This window comes from Mugil cephalus, chromosome 2 (genome assembly GCF_022458985.1).
Source record: "Mugil cephalus isolate CIBA_MC_2020 chromosome 2, CIBA_Mcephalus_1.1, whole genome shotgun sequence".
Classification (NCBI taxonomy): Eukaryota; Metazoa; Chordata; class Actinopteri; order Mugiliformes; family Mugilidae; genus Mugil; species Mugil cephalus.
In genome coordinates this window covers 16,841,435-16,858,919 of record NC_061771.1, presented here as the reverse complement: position 1 = coordinate 16,858,919, position 17,485 = coordinate 16,841,435, and the positions used below count along the sequence as shown (strand labels likewise).

Sequence of the window (17,485 nt, the reverse complement as noted above, 5' to 3'; positions counted from 1 at the left end):
TTCTGTCTCACATGTCATAGTCGACACATTTACAAGCGCACAATATTCAGAGTTTTGCCCCTTTTTACTGTAAAAACAACTGACAGCTAGACTCATTCACTCATCAGAATATGAGTCTGGTAACGCACCATTTGGATTTCATTATGGGGCGTGTTTCACGCGCCATGCAGGGGGGATAACATACTTCTGCACTCAGTTCTACAGCCTCCAACTAATCAGAGCCATTTGGTTGAAAACAAATTCAACTGGGTTTGGTATGACCACTCTTGCGAGACCGCAGGATTAGTCCACGTGTAGAAGGGACTTCGAAAGTATGACAACATGAAAACATGAGGCTACAACTCTGAGAGCACCGTTAGGCCTGAAAGCTGATGTGTACCTTCTCTTTCATAAGTAGGCAACTTTGTTTCGAAAGAAATCTCTCTAAAATATAAGAAATGTATATATCGGTAAGTCAAATCAGTAGCAGTATGCAGCCCAGCAATTTATCAGTTTCCTAAATGATTACAGTAATGATTCCCTTTCAACAAATTATTTCAACTCCCAGCATAAACATAGGCTTATTCAGACTACGTTGACTGTAAATATTCCTTTGCTGCGGCCATATTGAGCTAAACCCGTGTTGGTTGCTACCTTAAGGTGGATGCTGGGCTGACGTTTAGCAAGAAGGACTTGGAGCACAGCTTCATATTTGACATCAAGACCATTGACCGCGTCTTCTACCTGGTGGCTGACACCGAAGACGAGATGAATAAGTGGGTCCGCCACATCTGCGACATTTGTGGATTTAACCCCACCGATGATGGTAAGTATTCTTGTTCAAATTTTACTCCACCGCACAACCAAGTTGACAGAAATTGAAGCCGAAGAGACACATCAGAGTTTTTTTTTTTTTACTCGCGTACCCTGACTGCGCTAGAGGGCCTCTATTCAACACAGTTCTCAGCCAAAGTCTAATGATCCATGTGTTGATCCATGTGATGTATTGTGGCTCACATTACCCTTGTTCCCAGTGGTGGATAATCAAAGCATTGTGTGCCTGTCGGTCTCACTGCCCTTCTTTCATTCTTTTCTTCCTATCTGGTTTTCATTCCCTCTCGTTTGCGTACTCTTGTTTCCCCCCCTGTCTCTGAGCCTAATTGCAACCTTTGCTATTCGTACGCCAGCCTTCTGTACTTTCTCCTCCATGACGAAGCATGTAAGCATTTTGCTGTTATGAGAGGTGGCACAAACGTTTGCAGTAGTTCACGGTTTGGCATCTCACGGCTCCAAAGCTGTTTTAGGAGAAGAAGGTACTTTGCAGACCTGACTACTGAGTCACTGATTATGCTGCTCCAAGGTCGTCCTCGCCGCAGTGTTCCGACTATGCCTCCACCTCTGTTACATGGCTAGTGTTGCAGGATAACCCTGATAACAACATTCATAGCAGCTATTCAGCAGATCTATTGGAACTGGCTTTTAAAACCCTGATGTGCAAACTAAGAATATAACTGTTCAAGGAGAAACTTGGTATAAAGACGGAGATTCAAGCAGATTTCTTTTCTCACAGTTCTTATTTCAAAGGAATGTCCTCGCCTCTCTGTTTTACACTTGCTTGCACTTCTCGGCGAGTGAGACTCATCTCCCACTCCGCTGTCGTGTGTGGCCACGCTAGAGTGCTTTTTAGTCGGCCAGATACTAGAGGCAGGGACATTAGGAGGTCCGGGGGAATGGAGGCTCTCAGAGACAGTGTAGGAGGTATAGATCGGTAGGTGCAGGGGGGGGGTTCCCTTTTCCTGCATGAATCAGCACTTAAAGCTTTAACGAACAAATGGCAAAAAGAGCAGAAGATGGGAGTGGAGACCAGAGCAGCAAATGAATCACTTTAAAAAAAAAAAGAGTCGCTGACTTTCAAAAGAAGAGAATTCCTGGACCTTACATGAGATGAAACCACATCAGTTATGGCAGAGAGTGGGAGGAGAACTGTGAAAAGAAAAATCTGAGAAATGCGTGAGTGAGTGAGTGAAAACATAAATATATTTCACCCAGCATACCCATCAGCCATCTTGGCTCTGAGTGAGGTACAACAATCAGCTCAAGCATACGGGTTTGAAAAGGACTCTGATATTTGATAACTCGCAGTGTGACAAAGGAGAGACCTTGACTCGATGGAGAAGTGTGGGAACAGTGTGTGTGGACAAATGAAGCTTTTAATTAGGCTTCACGTTTGTATGAAATGATGGCTGGTTCATGATGTGTTTTTGTGTTACCTGCAATAGCTGTAGTGTGCTTTAATTCGATAGCAGGCGTTTGTCCTAGTGTTCCTTAGGCCTCATGCAGGGGGACATGTGATGTTATGGGATGGCGGGACTTGTATCAGTTAAGGCTGTTTTACCTGCAGTCTAACAGTTCAAGGCTTTGTTTAATATATAGTATTGGGATAATAATGCGCATCTGGGATTTGTCTTAAAGTAGCCTTTTGATCACCAGCTGGTCAAGTTCAGATGTTATAGAGACGTGAAGTTGATGTGGTGTCGCTCAAAATGCTGCCAGAGATTATAGTGTTACATCGGAGTCGGGTTGCTAGGAAACAGCTTGCTCTAGGTTTACTCTTCCAGACTTGACATACGCAAACGCGGCTTAATATTTACTTTGTGCCTAATATGATCAGTCACCAATATCACCTGCGCGGTCTCAGTGGGCTTCACCGGCCCCCAATTGGAGGAGTTCCCAGCCTGGATAATCAGGGACTCAGCCAGAGGTTAACACACTGTTGGAACAGAAATACGAAATCATGTGGTTATAACCCCCAAAAAAACATTATTTTAATAGGATCAATGCAAATGTTGCCAATTCAGTATAAAAAGCCCCAAAGTGAATGAGGTCCAGTGAAATGAGTTTAATGAGTCTACTGCATCCAATGAAAAGGTCCACCTCGAAGTAACTAATGCTTTCCACACACAGTATATAGGTCCAGATGGTGTATGTTAGCTTCAAGTAAAGCTTTACATAAAGTGAATATCCGATGCATGTGTTTTGTGCTGCCCTCAATAAGACACTGTAAACTGACAAATGCTGAGACGAGTTCAGTCAATAGATAACCATACTTTTTTGTTATTATGATTGTTGTGCAAAATGTCACGTCTGATTTGTCTTTCTAAGTTCAAGCATTATTATATTGTATTGTCTTTGTGCTGTTAATGGAGGTGATCATTAAATCGCAACTCCCATATGGTCGACTGTGGTCATCCCTGGAACACATTTGATTGTATTTCACTCTTTCCCTTTCCCGTATATTCCAAACAATGCAAGACATACATATAAGGTTTTCACAAGAGTTAACTCCGGTCTCCTCATCTTCCTCCTCCAGAAGCAGCAAAAGCTGCTCATCAGTCAGCCACCGGGGGCCTAGTGGTGGACACCCCCCCACACCCAGTTGGTCTGGCAGCAGGTGTGCTGTCCAGCGTGCCGCCTCCTTACCAACCGGTCAGCGTGCGACACCTGGACTCTCAGTCCAGTTCAGAGGAGCCCCAGGATTACCTGTGGCTGGCCAACTGTGAGAGTAAAAAGCCCGAACCCAACAGGTGAGCTCGGTGTATATCAGCATAATATTGTTTTGAGTTTTGCACGCTTTCAATCTGTACAGTTTCCAGACGGTTTATTCTTTTTCCTGCCTTTCAACTGTGCCGCCACCTGTCCTTGTTGTACGCTGTGTGTAGCTCAGTGGAGCGTCACACTCCACTCGAAGGGGACCAGGAGTATTTGCTCCTGGAGGAGTGTGAGAGCAAGACTCTTCCTCCACAGGCTAGTCTGTGAGTGACCAGCCATCCAGCTGCATCTGCCTGCTTGTGTGGAGTGCTATACAAATATAAGAGACTGACCCGTAGAGATGAACGGCTTTTCATTGACGGTACCTGAAAATGATGATTATTAGTGCTGGGCTTCATTCATTCTTCTCCTGGAGCAAATATACATTTACTCTAACAGTATTGGTTTTGTTATTGCCTGTCAAAAGTCAGAAACAGAAAAGAGTGTACTGATAATAGATGTCTGAATACAACGTGGTTACTAACAGCCTGCAGACAGTGGCATGACGGTTAATGTGTGGCCTCTGCAGCTTCTCTAAATCGATGCGTTTTATTGTGAGCGCTAATTCTCCGGCGTGTCTTTGTATTGTGTCCTTAGAGCCCATGCTGAGTGTTCCAAGTCTACCTCTTCAGAGACAGACCTGAATGACAACCTCCCGTCTCACCGCACGCCTACATCCTCCACTTCCTCAGCCAAACACACGTCGCACAATGGCTTCTTCCCGCAGCACCAGACTCCTGCCTCCGCCCCGTCTATCTACGACTCGCCTCCGTCACGCGGTGCCTCACTCTCAACTGACTCCGGCCTTTACCACCTCCCTCGCAGCTACTCCCAGGACACTGTGCTGCTCCCCAAGTCGGCCTCCTCGCCTCTGGCTCACCCGGACGGCGGGGACGCCTCCGACATTTACGTCTTCAACACGCCGTCGCGGAAAGCCTCGATGGAGACGCAGATGCGCCACCCTTCCATCAGCTACGACATCCCGCCCACACCTGGCGCAAACTGTACCTACCAGGTGCCCCGCACGTTATCGTCGTCGACGGGGGTGGGAGGCTCGGAGAGCGGGGGGGACGTCCCCCCTCCAAGACCACCGAAACCTTCGCTCAGTTCCACCTCAGGACCTCCGCCTCCCCCCGCCGAGCGCTCACCTACGGACACCTATTGCGTGCCTCGCTCTGCCTCCGAGACAGACGGAAACTACTGTGTGCCTACTAGTGCCGGGAGTAAGGCTTTACGCAGCAACACTATTGGTACTGTGGACTGTTCGCGTCTCCGAAAAGGTTTGTGAGATACCCTTTGCTTTGGCGGATGCTTTTTTCCCTCCACTATTATTTGTTTTTTTGTTTTTTTTTTGCAATCCACTCACCTTTTCATTGCTTATCAGTGAGTGTTACAATACTACTGAGTTGCAAACAGGAGCACTGGACCTCATAACTGGAAGACACATGACACTCACGGTGTTGAAAAGATTACATTACAAGTATCTAATCAACAGACTAAGATCTAATAAAAGCCATGGGAAATGTTATGACCAGAGATTCCTTTTACAAAAACACTTCTCCTTTTTGCATTTATGTTTAAAATAGAAACACTGAAGGCAAGAAAAGTACAACACATGGACATGTGATTTGTTCTTCCTGATTCTTGCCCCTCTTGTGGTGACCTATGTTACTGCAGATGTTTTAGTGGAAATGAAATCAGTGAATGAAATCAGTACTATCCACATGTGATGCCTGTCAAACTAGCAGTTTGACAGGCATCACAGTTGAGTTTCCCATCTCATATGTTGTGTAAATTCTAGTTGAGAGCAAATAGTGCCGTTGTGATTATGTATTTTTACATGAAACAGGGTTTAAACGTCTGCCTATGCCCATCCTGGTGACTGAGTGAGTGAATGGGTTCAATCTGGCCCATTTGGAACATATTTATGTTGATTTCTTTGGATGCTGTCACAGTATTTCACAGAAGTGACACTTAGTTTTCTTCAGCCGACAGCCTCATTTGTCCTCAGAGTTTTTTCTACCGCTGTTGCGGTTCGTGTGGACATAAGTGGAATACATTAGCATCGGTTTCTAATGACAATACAAAAACAATAATTGCATGCCACACAGTGGAGCTGCTTGTGTAGAGCTGCTGAGCTCTGCCCCCACTGAATTACTGAATCTGCAGTCCACACACATACTCTAATTAGCTCTCTGTTGGGGTTTTCACTGGGATTGTGCTGTTGCATAAATGGGCCTGAATAAGGTGTATGATGAGAAGCAATATGAACCGAAGCTAATACTGTGTCACGGTGTTCAATGACAAATACCTCATATAGTTACAGGATATGTGTGTTGCAATTACGTGTTTGTATTTTTCAGATTTTGGATCCCAGGACTGCTACGACATTCCTAGATCATTCCCCTCCGACAAAAGCTGCTCATTTGACTTCAACGAAAGCTTCAACAGCTACTTTGTAAGTGTTGTTTCCAGGGCCACAGGAAACTAGTGCAGCTTCACGTAGCGGCTGACAGCAAGGATCGCTTTTCATGTTTGACGAACAGCGTTAATAGTAGCGGCAAAGATTTTCGAATGCACCCAATATTGCTGTTAGATTTCAAGTTATTGCATGGTGCTGAATTCATGGGGTATGTGCAGCTCAGTCATAGGATGACAGGGAAAGCCATCTATGGTTATAATAACAGCGGCATAAAGAAGCCCTGAGCCCTGACATACCATTAGCTTACTCCATTAACATCATCTATCAATGTTTATATATGGCCACTGTTGAAATCTACCATACAAACCACAACATGGCGACATGTAAAGAGTGAGACTGAAGAACAGTTGCACAAATGGAAATTATGACTTGCCTAATGTAAGACACAGTCTAGCTCAGATGAGGATGTCCGTACACTTTGTCTCATCACAATCTTAGACAAAAGATAAAAGGTTTATGGTGTTAAACACAGATGTGCTTATATTATCTTTCCTACGAGCAGTTTTTTACAGCTGATAGTGCTTTAATATTAAAGCCAGGGTGCAGGAGTTTTCTCCCCCTGCTGGAAGTGAGAGTTATTACACAAACACAGAATTCCTAATTACTTGGTAGTGAAGTCTTATTCTATACCAAAATTACCAAGCTGTACATTTTAGTGTCAGTGGTTTCATCCTTGTGCTTCTTCATCTTTTAGATTTTTGTTGAGAATATTCATCCAGTCTGAGTTTTCTTTTTTTTTTATTAATGGAGAATTAACGTTGACTATGTGGAGTTTATAGACACTCTTCATCAGTCCCTTTCTTTCATTTGAGAGCGTGTCCCTATTCTTTGTCCCCCTAAGAAAAACAAAGGAATGATGCCAGTAGGCAGCCAGTCCACAGAAGAGGTCGACCAGAACTACGTACCAATGAGTGCCAACTCCCCCTCGCACCATCACTCGGGCAGTTTGTCGGAGCCAATGCACGAACCCAACTATGTGCCCATGACCCCGAGCACCATGGAGTTCTCCTCCCTGGGAAAACAGGTTCCGCCACCCGCCCACATGGGATTCCGCTCAAGTCCAAAGACGCCTCCTCGCAGGCCAATGATGAGCGACTGCCAGCCCCCACCCGTGGACCGAAATCTCAAACCTGATCGCAAAGGTGAGGGGACAGTCTGTACGTATGCATGTGCAGTTGTGACTAGGTTCGTAAGTGTCCTGTGTCTTCTCCTTTGGCGGTTGGTGTGTGCTAGAGTTTGTTGTTGCTTTTAACTTTCCAGAGTATGCTCAGTATTTACTAATGCAACAACTGACCATGCTTTGTCTCACACTCACACGCTGCTGTTCCCACAGTGCTGGCTCATGGTCATAAAGCCATCTGCACCAAATTTCATTTTGAAAGCAGTGCCATTTTTCATCATACTTGAGTTTCATCATTAATGTGTAAAAATATTTCTGATGTATTCGTTGCCTGCTACATCCTCCTGCATCCAACACAGTTAGCTCCTTGTCAAAGATAACGTTTGCCTCGAGCCCCCGTGAGGCTCTGTCGACTGTTTTGGACGGGGTGGCCCCTGTGCCATGGAGTGACCGAAGCCCAGAGTGGTCACCTCCGTCCCCTTTGTTCCCATCGTCTGAATGGAGCCCTTTGATTAGAGACCTAATAGCGAGGGGGATTTACAATCTGAGCAGATTGAAAGACTCGGTAATGGGCAAAAAGGGGAAAAGCGAGTTCAGGATTGATGGTAAAATAATCACGCAGGCAAAGTCTTGTAGATAATAGGGGCGAGTCTGAGTTTTACATTTCCCAAATGGGGTTCTTGCCGTCCGTTTGACCTTTGAGTCAGTCAGCTCCAAATTTGGCAGGGGTCAAATAAGCTGGTCAACCACGACGTAAAAATGATATGAAAAGATAGATATTATTCCAAATCAGCTTCTGTAGGACAGAGGCCACTTGAGGGCATTACAGCAATAACTTCCCAGTATCTTCCATTTTTTTAGATGTGTCATTATTAGCTCTGAATTCTAGCTTGTTATTTTGAGACTGCCACGTATCACTTCTTTTCCCTCAGTGGTATTTCCTAGCAGCAGTGCTCTTACTTTTAGCACATTATCCAATTTGACTATTTTGGTTTTATAAGAACCAAAGAGGGCATCGTGTCTTTGCTCAGTGGTGTTTTTTTCACTCATTGGTGTCTGTAACTAATGATTTGAAAAGGGATATATATAAAATATAATACTATCACAGTGCAAATCTAATCCTCGACCCAGCTGCTCCTAACACAGAAATAACTATTTGGATTATGGGTTTAAGACATTTGGATCTGCTCAGAGCACATTTAGTTTTAGAAACAAAACCGGGTAAAGCAAAGTGCAGTTGAATATGGGCAGAAATCTCTTTAGCAGATGTTGTTTAGTATTTTAAGCCTGTTATTCAGAGTGAAACTGAAAAGATTTACACAGCAGTGAGTAACAGCACTATTCAGAAGCACTGATGTGAGGCATTTATCCTCCGAATCCTTTTAAAATGGAGAGTATGGATGAATTGATTTTTATAAATGACACGTTTCACACGTCTCTATGATGTGATTCATTTCTCTATACACCATGAGCCAGGCAAATTCTTTTTGCATTTTTTTTTTCCAGGAGACTAATTGGTTTTCGTCTTCAGCGTACTCTTCCGTGTGCTTTGATTGTGTCAGCTGTATGTTGTGGTGCCTTGTGTGTTCGTCACTTCATTTATGACATTTAAAGAAACGATCTTGGAGAATGTGGCTCGTTTAGGATTTTGCACAGCAGTGTGCCTGATCAACAAGTTAACTCAGACTGGTCTGCGCTCTTCTCAACATGACATGATTTCTCAGTGTACTCACCGTGCTTCTACACAGCTCATCGTGCATGCACAGCTGTGATGTCAGTCTTTGTGTGGGAAGCCGTGGTGCATGGAGTGAGGTGCATGTTGGGCAGTATGGGTCTGCTGTTGTCATGACAATCATCCTTTTAAAGTGTGCTGCACCAAAAAAAAAAAAAGTGTACGTGAGGGTGTAGTTTTGCTGTTCATCAAAGTCTCATCTTTTGCTTTGCATGGCAATAGGCCTGAACTGTTGTGATCACCAAGAACAAAAAAAACGATTTATAATAAGCAAAATCTTCTTTCACCAATCAGGTCAGAGTCCTAAAATAATAAGAGCAAAAGGTGTCGGTTTAGAGCGAACCGACTCTCAAACCGTAGGTGAATTCCCGAAGTCACGACGCAAGGGTAGGTACACCACACCGAACTGTTATTGTGTATCTGAATACTTTCCATTCTTTGACCTCTCCACAATCTACTCCATCCATCTCAACTCTCTGCATGCTGACGTGCTGTACTATGGGATTCTCTCTTCTTCAGCACTCTGGGTTCTACACGTCTAACATGTAATTTTAAAGCTGTTGTCTGATCACTTTAATCCCCAGAACAGCAGGGGATGGATGAGTGTACACTTTGTGCTCGGTGGATTGCTCCTGAACAGTCATAACACGACTTTTAAAATAAAATATCCCCTCACTGTAATGGGATTTCTTACATTCAGGCAAACCAGTAACTTACTAACACATTTCTTCTCAAACATTTCTTTTTTTGTGTGTGTGTTTTTTTGTGTTTTTTTTTGTGTTTTTTGCAGTGCAGCACATTGTAGCTTACAAAACACACGTTAAGATGTAACAGCCGCAGCAGAGTTATTGTCACTGAAATGCTCTTATGGCTTTGGAAAAGCAGTAGATGGCCCTTCAGGAGGAAATTGAACAAAGATATCATCTAATGAAAGAGAACCTCGCATAAACAAACCATATTCAATCTCCTGCTTGTGTACACATATATATACCGGATACCTTCTGCTTAAAATACGTACAGCTGTGGGTAACGATGCATGATGGATCTCTATAGGGAGATGTGAGCCGCTATACTCTAAACAGTTTGTATATTACAAAAGATTTTTTTCCCCCCTCAATTTCAAATCTGCCAAATAAGCAGACTGGTTGCACACATTGTACACCCCCACATATCCAGCTGTTGTCGCTTTTGCAAGAGGTCACTGCTCGGTATTGTTCATCCAAACAAAGGTCACGACAGTGTACAGTATGCTTCTGGTTGTAGATGTGAAAGTGGAAAAATAATATAACACATTTATTAGTCAATTAATCTGCAAATGAGTACCTAATTAATTAGTGAAAAGATATTGTAATTTCATTTTTACTAAATATTCAAAAGGGGCTTGCCAGTTCGTTAGGTCCACAATTCATTCTAGTATTAACAGCCCTGCAGCAGAGCTTTGCTTTGTGACGGTTATGGTATGGTTATGGTAAATTACTCCTTTTTTCATTCTGTTTCATGTAGCTACATTTGTCATAACTGAAATGAACTAAAACTAACTGAAACTGAGGCAAATCCACTTCTCCAAATAAGGGGTCATTCTAGTGCATAGGTCCACAGAGGTACTGCAGGGGGCGGGGTTGCAAAATTTTTTGTTCATTAGATATTAGACAATGAATATTGGACCCTGTGTATTATTTGAATAGTTTAATATTGAATGCAAAATGATATAATAATGTATATTTGTCAATAGCACTAGGTCAAGTTTAATGTAGAACACACATATAGTAGGAAGGGGGTCCCTACTTAATTTCTCCATTAGTTTGGGGGCCTTGGCCAATAAAATGTTAAAGACTTTGCTCTAGTGCAAAGTCATTGGTGATGTGTTGTATAAAGTACCAAAAGGTCATACTTTAGTATATGTATAGTATTTCCTGGTGTTGTAATCAGGTCCATATAAATATCAGGATAAATGATTTCTGGCCACATGTTCCTTGACCATTTGTTATTCGGTAGTTCGTATGGATCCTTGTCCAGTCCCGTTGTCCTTGATTTGACCTGATAATCCACGTTTTCCCCGGTCTCTCTGCATTCACTGCTAAATTTCGCCACATTTTTTGCCACTCAGGAGGGGGTGTGACCCTGGGCACAAGTGACATCAATGCATACCCTCTGTGCTGAACTGTTATATTAAAATGCAATTTCACTGATGTACCTAATGAACTGGCAAGTAGGTGTTTATTAGTATATTTTTCCCGCCATGCTGTTCTAGTCACAGCCTTAATTGAAAAACCCTGAACAATAACACGGACGATTGTGAACACATTCCTTTCTAAACTCAATAGAAAACATTTTCACATCATTCTTGTAGCTCGAGGATATGTGTTAAACGGCGACTGACTAGTTTTTGTCCCTTGCTTCAGGAAGACCCGCTCCACTGGAGATCAAACCACTGCCAGAATGGGAGGAGTCTTGCACTCCTGTCCGCTCGCCCGTCACACGGTCATTTGCTCGGGAGTAAGTATCTGAAAAAGTACTGCAGCATTTTTGTCGTAGTTGTACATTTTGCTAACAGCTCAGGTCATGTTCACACTACTCCGCTTTCCCATGAGCCCCGTTTTATATTTAATATGAAATGGAGTCGTAGTAGATGCACTCTGCCTCATTTTTTAAGAAGAATGAGGTTGAAAAAGATATAACATAGGAAATCATAAAAATTTATTACATAAAAAAAATCTTGTGCCTTGTGACTAAAGCAGCTGATGTTGTTATGGAAACGGTGTGTGTTGTCCCAACTGCCCTGTTGGTGTTTTCTTCTCGGTGGAAAAAAACGAGTGGTGTGAACATGAACCTTTATTTAGTGGATGCACTTAACTGAAGAAGTAGTCACTAACACTTCATGCATCACTGTAGTCTCTGTGTGGCCAAAGTAGCACTGCTCATACAAACAGGTCTGGGGTCTGCCTCAGAGCTACTTCCCACTGAACACTCAGATAAAAGTGATATCTCAGATGAGGTCTATTACTGTGCTTAGTGCAGCCACCGCTCCTCTGGCTGCAGTGGTTTATATAGCCGTGGCTGTTGTGTCTGTATCATATGCTGTGCTCACCAGAGACTGTTATTTGGTAGAAATCGGTGTGTAAACATTGTGAATGCTGCTCAGTCCCTCTAGGTTTCCAATGCCAGCGAGACCCCCGTCAGTGCATAGCACGGCCTCCAGCACTGACTCCGAGGACTCAGCTGAGAATTATGTAGACATGCTCTCTAATATGTCCGCAGATGAACCAGTATGTAACACACAACTATCCTCTGATTAAAGAAGTTGCATGATTACTTTTTTCTTTACTTTTCAAATCGCAGATAATCACAGCTACAGAAAAAAAAAAATGTGAAGAATGTCAATTTTTTCTTGTAATATTTTGGGGTGGTTTCTTCAATGTATTTCATCTCATTTAAACAATCAATGTACCATAAATACAGCAAAATATTTTGCATTAGGCAGACACATTTTAACCTAATTGCAACTAGGAACATTAAGCTGTAAATGTTCACAGAAACTATTAAGAAGCTTCCAGTCCTCTCCCTAAGCCATCCATTAGGATGTACAGAGTAGGGGTTGCCGCAGACGGACTCCTCACCACTTCAACTCTTGTCTTTGCAGTTCCCTCTTCTTTTCTGTTCTGCTGCTTCTTTATCCTGTTTTTGTTCATTTGCTTTTCAGGTATTGTGTTCTTTTATGTGAGTATTGTGTGAAATGAAATCACGTAGCGGTACAATTAGCTTTAACAGCCTGGTACTCTTTAAAGCACAAAACAGGATAAATCAGCCACCGACACTGTTGAGTAACACGTCTATCAACGTGAATACTGTCTCTTAAAGTCTGTGTATTGGTTTACACTTATCTTATTTTTCCTGCTGTTAACATTTTGTGTACTATTTTTCCAACATTTGCTTTTGTATCATCTGTTGACTTCCTGTTCTTTCACCACTCATTCATTTCTTCCTCCCTAGCTCCTCAGTTCTCTTGCCTCACCAGACCCTAGTTTCATCCATTTCCTTTAGCTTGCATTTTGTTCTTAAACAGCTACTGTTCTCTTTTTTTTCCTCCTTTGCAACTACTTCCATCTTACTCTGCGTAGAGAGGAGTCCTTCTACTGCACAGTTCCCATCACCCCTGTAAAGAGGGAGGTGGAGGAACTTGACACCATAGAGGAGGTGAGCAGGGTTTGCCAGACTAGACATGCATGGCCTGCCCTGTCAGAGCACCTAGAGTTTGCTGTTTTCAGGTGCTATATTTAGAGCAGAAAGTCCTTAGCACAGACCTTGTTGTGCTAATGCCAGTCCCCAACATCACCCGTAAGCTGTGGCTTGGATACACTAGATGTCATATACCTTCACCTTTCTCACAGCTAGTATGTTTGTTCCTAGTTCTAATAACTCCACCAACCTATGGGTAGTTCAAAGTTAACATCATTTATAGGCTGAACATGTACCTTAGAGTTGTCACAATACCAAGATGTCCACCCTTCCATATTTGTTTTGAAGATTTTGAATACATTGACAAAAAAATATATTACAAAGCTCTGTCCCTGAACTTTTATCCAAAGGTCGAGTGTGTAGGATTTAGTGGCATTTAGTGGCACCTGTTCCTTCCAAAAAGCTACAGTGGCTGCTTAAAACACAAACAATATGATCATTCGCAGTCTTTTGTGTCAAAAATAATTATCAATATTGTATCCCGTTTCTACCGTTAATACCAATCGCTGAAAAGCACCGTGAATGCAAAACAACATGAATATTTAACTGTGCAATCTGAACCAAAGTGCCAAAAGGCCATTAAGAATTCAAATGAAAGTCTGAGTTCAGAGACTGCTTTGAAGCAACTTGGGTTTTGACATGTTGGTTAGGTGCCCATTTTTGTTGGCTGCATTAGCAAAGGAGTGCATCCACACTGAAATAGTGGGATCTGCTAGATCTATTTCTGGAATGAAAGGATGATCAGCTTCTTCTAAGTAGCACTCGTATAATTCACTACTTGCTCCAGTTTTGACAGCCGGTTTCGATGGAAGGATTTTAATGAGGGCTTTACATTTTGTACATTTATCTACACTGTAAAGCTGGTGTTGAATGATGTTCGGGGTTACAGAATATGCTTTGTGAAACTACCAACAACTGGTGGATCAAATACCAGTCCGCTCTCTAAGCAAAGGAATTTTGGTTATTGTGACAACGCATTAGTGTAATCGGATATGAATGTAGTTTAATGCGTCTCTGCTGTCAGTTAAAAACATATTTTCCTGGGTCACGCAGAGCATGAAGCTTCCTGGGCCCATGCCTGCAGATGGTGGGAGTAGCCCTATGGTGAAGCCAAAAGGAGACAAACAGGTGGAGTATCTGGATTTGGATCTTGAATCTGGCAAGTCTACCCCACCCAGAAAGGTATGAATCTAACAGCTTTCTCGTTCTGAATCTCCATCAGAGGAATTTAAAGAAATATTAAAGCTGACTTTATCTTTCTTCAGATGAAAAGCAATGGAACTGGCATTACAGCATCAGATGAGCGTGTTGACTATGTGGTTGTGGACCAGCAACGGACACAGGCCCTTAAGAGCACCCGGGAGGCCTGGAGCGATGGCCGCCAATCCACAGAGACAGATACCCCCGCCAAGGGACCGAAGTGACCCTGTTGACCCAACCACCAACCCACCCTCCAAACCCTCAAACTGTCAGGCCTTTTACACTAGTGTAAATTCTGGTTTGTGCTTTGAGACGGTCCAACTGTCCAGTTCCACCTCAACGAGGTCCTTGGTATGAAAGAGCCAGTGGAGCGTGAAAGCCACTCAACTGTCTTTAGTTTACACTGACGTCAGGCCTAGGAGAGAGCACTGTGTAAAGTTGTGTGGGGCCAGGAATAAGCTGTATGCAGTATGAAAGCAGGTGGAGTGACTGGACTAGTCTTCTGCGTTTGACTTAAGCAGACTCATGGACTTTGAACATTCACTGCCTCCTATATGGATTAGAGTTTTTGTTGTTCACCTTTCAGTTGCCTGCGGGCTGTTCCAGAGTTAACATTTCCTGTTGTAATGCTGTTTGATATTGTTTTGGAGTGTAAGTGAAATCACTTGATAACATGATCACAATACTTTATCAATGCAACACTACTAGTTAGCATAGCAGGTTAACAGTGTTGATTTTTCATCTTTTAGCCTAGTTTGAATGGACATAAACCAGAGGTCAGTTTTATGAGTTCTTTCTGAAGTTATGGCTGATGGCCTAAACTGACCTGTGATCTGTGTCTGAACCAGACTTCACACCGCAAACCCAGTACGACAGAGATTACTTTATTTTAATGCAGAGGCAGTTGATCTTGTTCATTTTAAATATAACCAAGTGCTAAATTCAAGCTTTGGATTCACTCAAGTTTTAATCCACTGAACATGATTTGATTTCCATTTATCTTGTAAGTGGAGATGCTTCAATCTGTTATAATGGAAGTGCAAAGACTGTACAAAAGTGTTATGTATATAAACAGGAAAAGTGTCCTTTATTTGTATGAAATATCCAGCGTGTTTGACTCGAAGGTATATGGATTCTGCAGGGTAGAATCCTGTACCTGTCGTAGATGGTATCAGGACTTGTGATTAATGAATGAATTACTGTGAGTTTTTAAAAGAACATGACAGGTTTTCTATAAGTTATGCAAAGGTATCAAATAGGCTAGAGAGAGAGAGAGAAAATCAGGTACTCTTTATGAATGCATACTAATACGACTTTCCATTTCTAATTTATTTCTGGAGTTATTTCATCAGGTGGATGTCGTGTCCATTTTTGGCTCAGTTTTCATGATTTATATGGAGGTACATTTGCTAGTGTCTGTTAAAATGCTTAGTTTGACAAGCAGCGGTCAATTAGTCTCACAGCTTCATTTCCATTTTTCTCTTCCTCATTTCTCTCTGCTCTTAGGTTTAATTTATTTTAAATTGAACTGGCATACAGTTTTGGGAAATTGACTGCCTCATGTAGTCAACTTGATGCGTCTTCATAGAGAAACTCTTTGTCTGCATAAGTCTCTGCTTTACTAACCGGACACCTCTCCCTGAGAAATCCCCAAGCATGTGCTACCACAACATAAAATCATTGCTGTACATATTTTGCCATCAGTTAGATGAACATGTATCTTTTAAAAGTCGTGCCTACTAAGTCATCTTTATTCTACTTCACCTTTCTTTATTGCGGTTCCTTTGTGATATGGACTGCAAAGCTGATGATGCTTTAGTTTTTTTAACGAATCTAAAAAGAAAATGTACATTTTTAAAGTCGACTAAATAAAACACAACCTCTTAAGTGTGTCGTCTTTATTCCACCATTACAGTGTAAGATGCTTTCAACGGTGAGTGCTTTCACATATTCCTTATGTCATACTTAAAGTTTAATGTATTTCCAGAGTAACAAAGTAACCCATTCCACTTGGATACAGGATCAAACATGTTCCTCTAGCTGTCATTTTTGATATACAGCATTTTCTAAAAAGCTTTCAATATCTTCTCAACAATTCCAACCCACAAATACCATTGGGCATCCACTTCCAGGATCCGCTTCCGGGATTACAATGTCCTTGTCTTTCATGTTAAACTTGACATTTTTCTGTCCACGTGCAACAAAGAAATGTTGACAGCTGCACAATGGATTTTTACCACTTAAATATAATGTGGAAGAATAAGCCACAGATGCTGTTATAAAGATGCTGTAAACTGTTGGTACTGTAGAGAAATATATTAATTAAAAATTTATAAAATTGTTTGAATGATTGCTATATTATCACTCACTATGGCTCGATGAGTTTTTATGTCACTTCCGGTCGCCATATTTGATTGAATACATAAAGGAGTGTGAGCCTTTAAGAGGAAGGAGTAAAGTTAATGGAGCATGAGAAGTAGTTTGACCACCTGCATGTAAAAGTCCGAGTGAAACACCTAGCCAGGTCTTCTAAGTTAAGGTAAGTTTGGTTTATATTTTGACATGAGGCATTATGCTTTGAGTTGTAAATGTTCTTGCTAGTTTAAACTCGCTCCAATGCTACATTAGCTAAAACAAACGTTTCTAAGGCAAAAAAAAAAAAAGTACTTAAATTAATTAAACCTAGTGTTTTACAAGCACCACTTACTGTTCTGATATAAAATTTATTAACTCCAAGTCTAACTTTATTTTGCTAATGATTAATAGAAAGGCGCACAGTGCATTTTCCACTCTTGTTGGGTCGAAGAAGCCAAAGCTGAATTCCTCCAAACCGACAGACTTTTGAAACCTTTTTGTCGAGTCTGGTTTTGTGTTTATTTTATTTTATTGACTTGATAAAGTAACAGACGCGCATTCTTTTTTTTTTAAGTTTTAAACTTGGGGTTTATGGCTGGTACAAGTGTAAAAACTTAAATTTGACATGGTCTGCATGCGCCAAAAGCAAAGGTCTTGCTTTTGGCGCATGCGCCCTCACCGCGCCCTCACGGTTTTTGGGGACACGGAATGGAACCGAGCCAAAATTAATATACCTGTACCTTTTATTAAATAGTTCAGTTAATCCAGTATATTTCCACTCTTCACTATTTTT

At 42.0% G+C, this 17,485-nt stretch overlaps 1 protein-coding gene across 10 annotated transcripts in view; it reads left to right on the top strand.

Moving 5' to 3' along the window:
• gab1 (GRB2-associated binding protein 1) overlaps positions 1-16,224 on the top strand; it is a 47,784-nt gene extending 31,560 nt beyond the window's left edge. For 6 of the 10 annotated variants that reach the window (XM_047577389.1, XM_047577388.1, XM_047577395.1 and 3 more), the window contains 10 exons: positions 640-805; positions 3,350-3,563; positions 4,165-4,847; positions 5,931-6,025; positions 6,891-7,191; positions 9,196-9,288; positions 11,304-11,397; positions 12,044-12,167; positions 14,191-14,319; positions 14,403-16,224. In XM_047577389.1, coding sequence (XP_047433345.1) covers positions 640-805; positions 3,350-3,563; positions 4,165-4,847; positions 5,931-6,025; positions 6,891-7,191; positions 9,196-9,288; positions 11,304-11,397; positions 12,044-12,167; positions 14,191-14,319; positions 14,403-14,561 — 2,058 coding nt within the window. In that variant the 3' untranslated portion in view covers positions 14,562-16,224. Of the gene's footprint in view, positions 1-639; positions 806-3,349; positions 3,564-4,164; positions 4,848-5,930; positions 6,026-6,890; positions 7,192-9,195; positions 9,289-11,303; positions 11,398-12,043; positions 12,168-13,019; positions 13,096-14,190; positions 14,320-14,402 lie in introns of those variants that run through there. The other 4 variants (XM_047577390.1, XM_047577392.1, XM_047577391.1 and 1 more) reach the window with 4 other exon arrangements.
• The last annotated feature ends 1,261 nt before the right edge of the window (positions 16,225-17,485 follow it).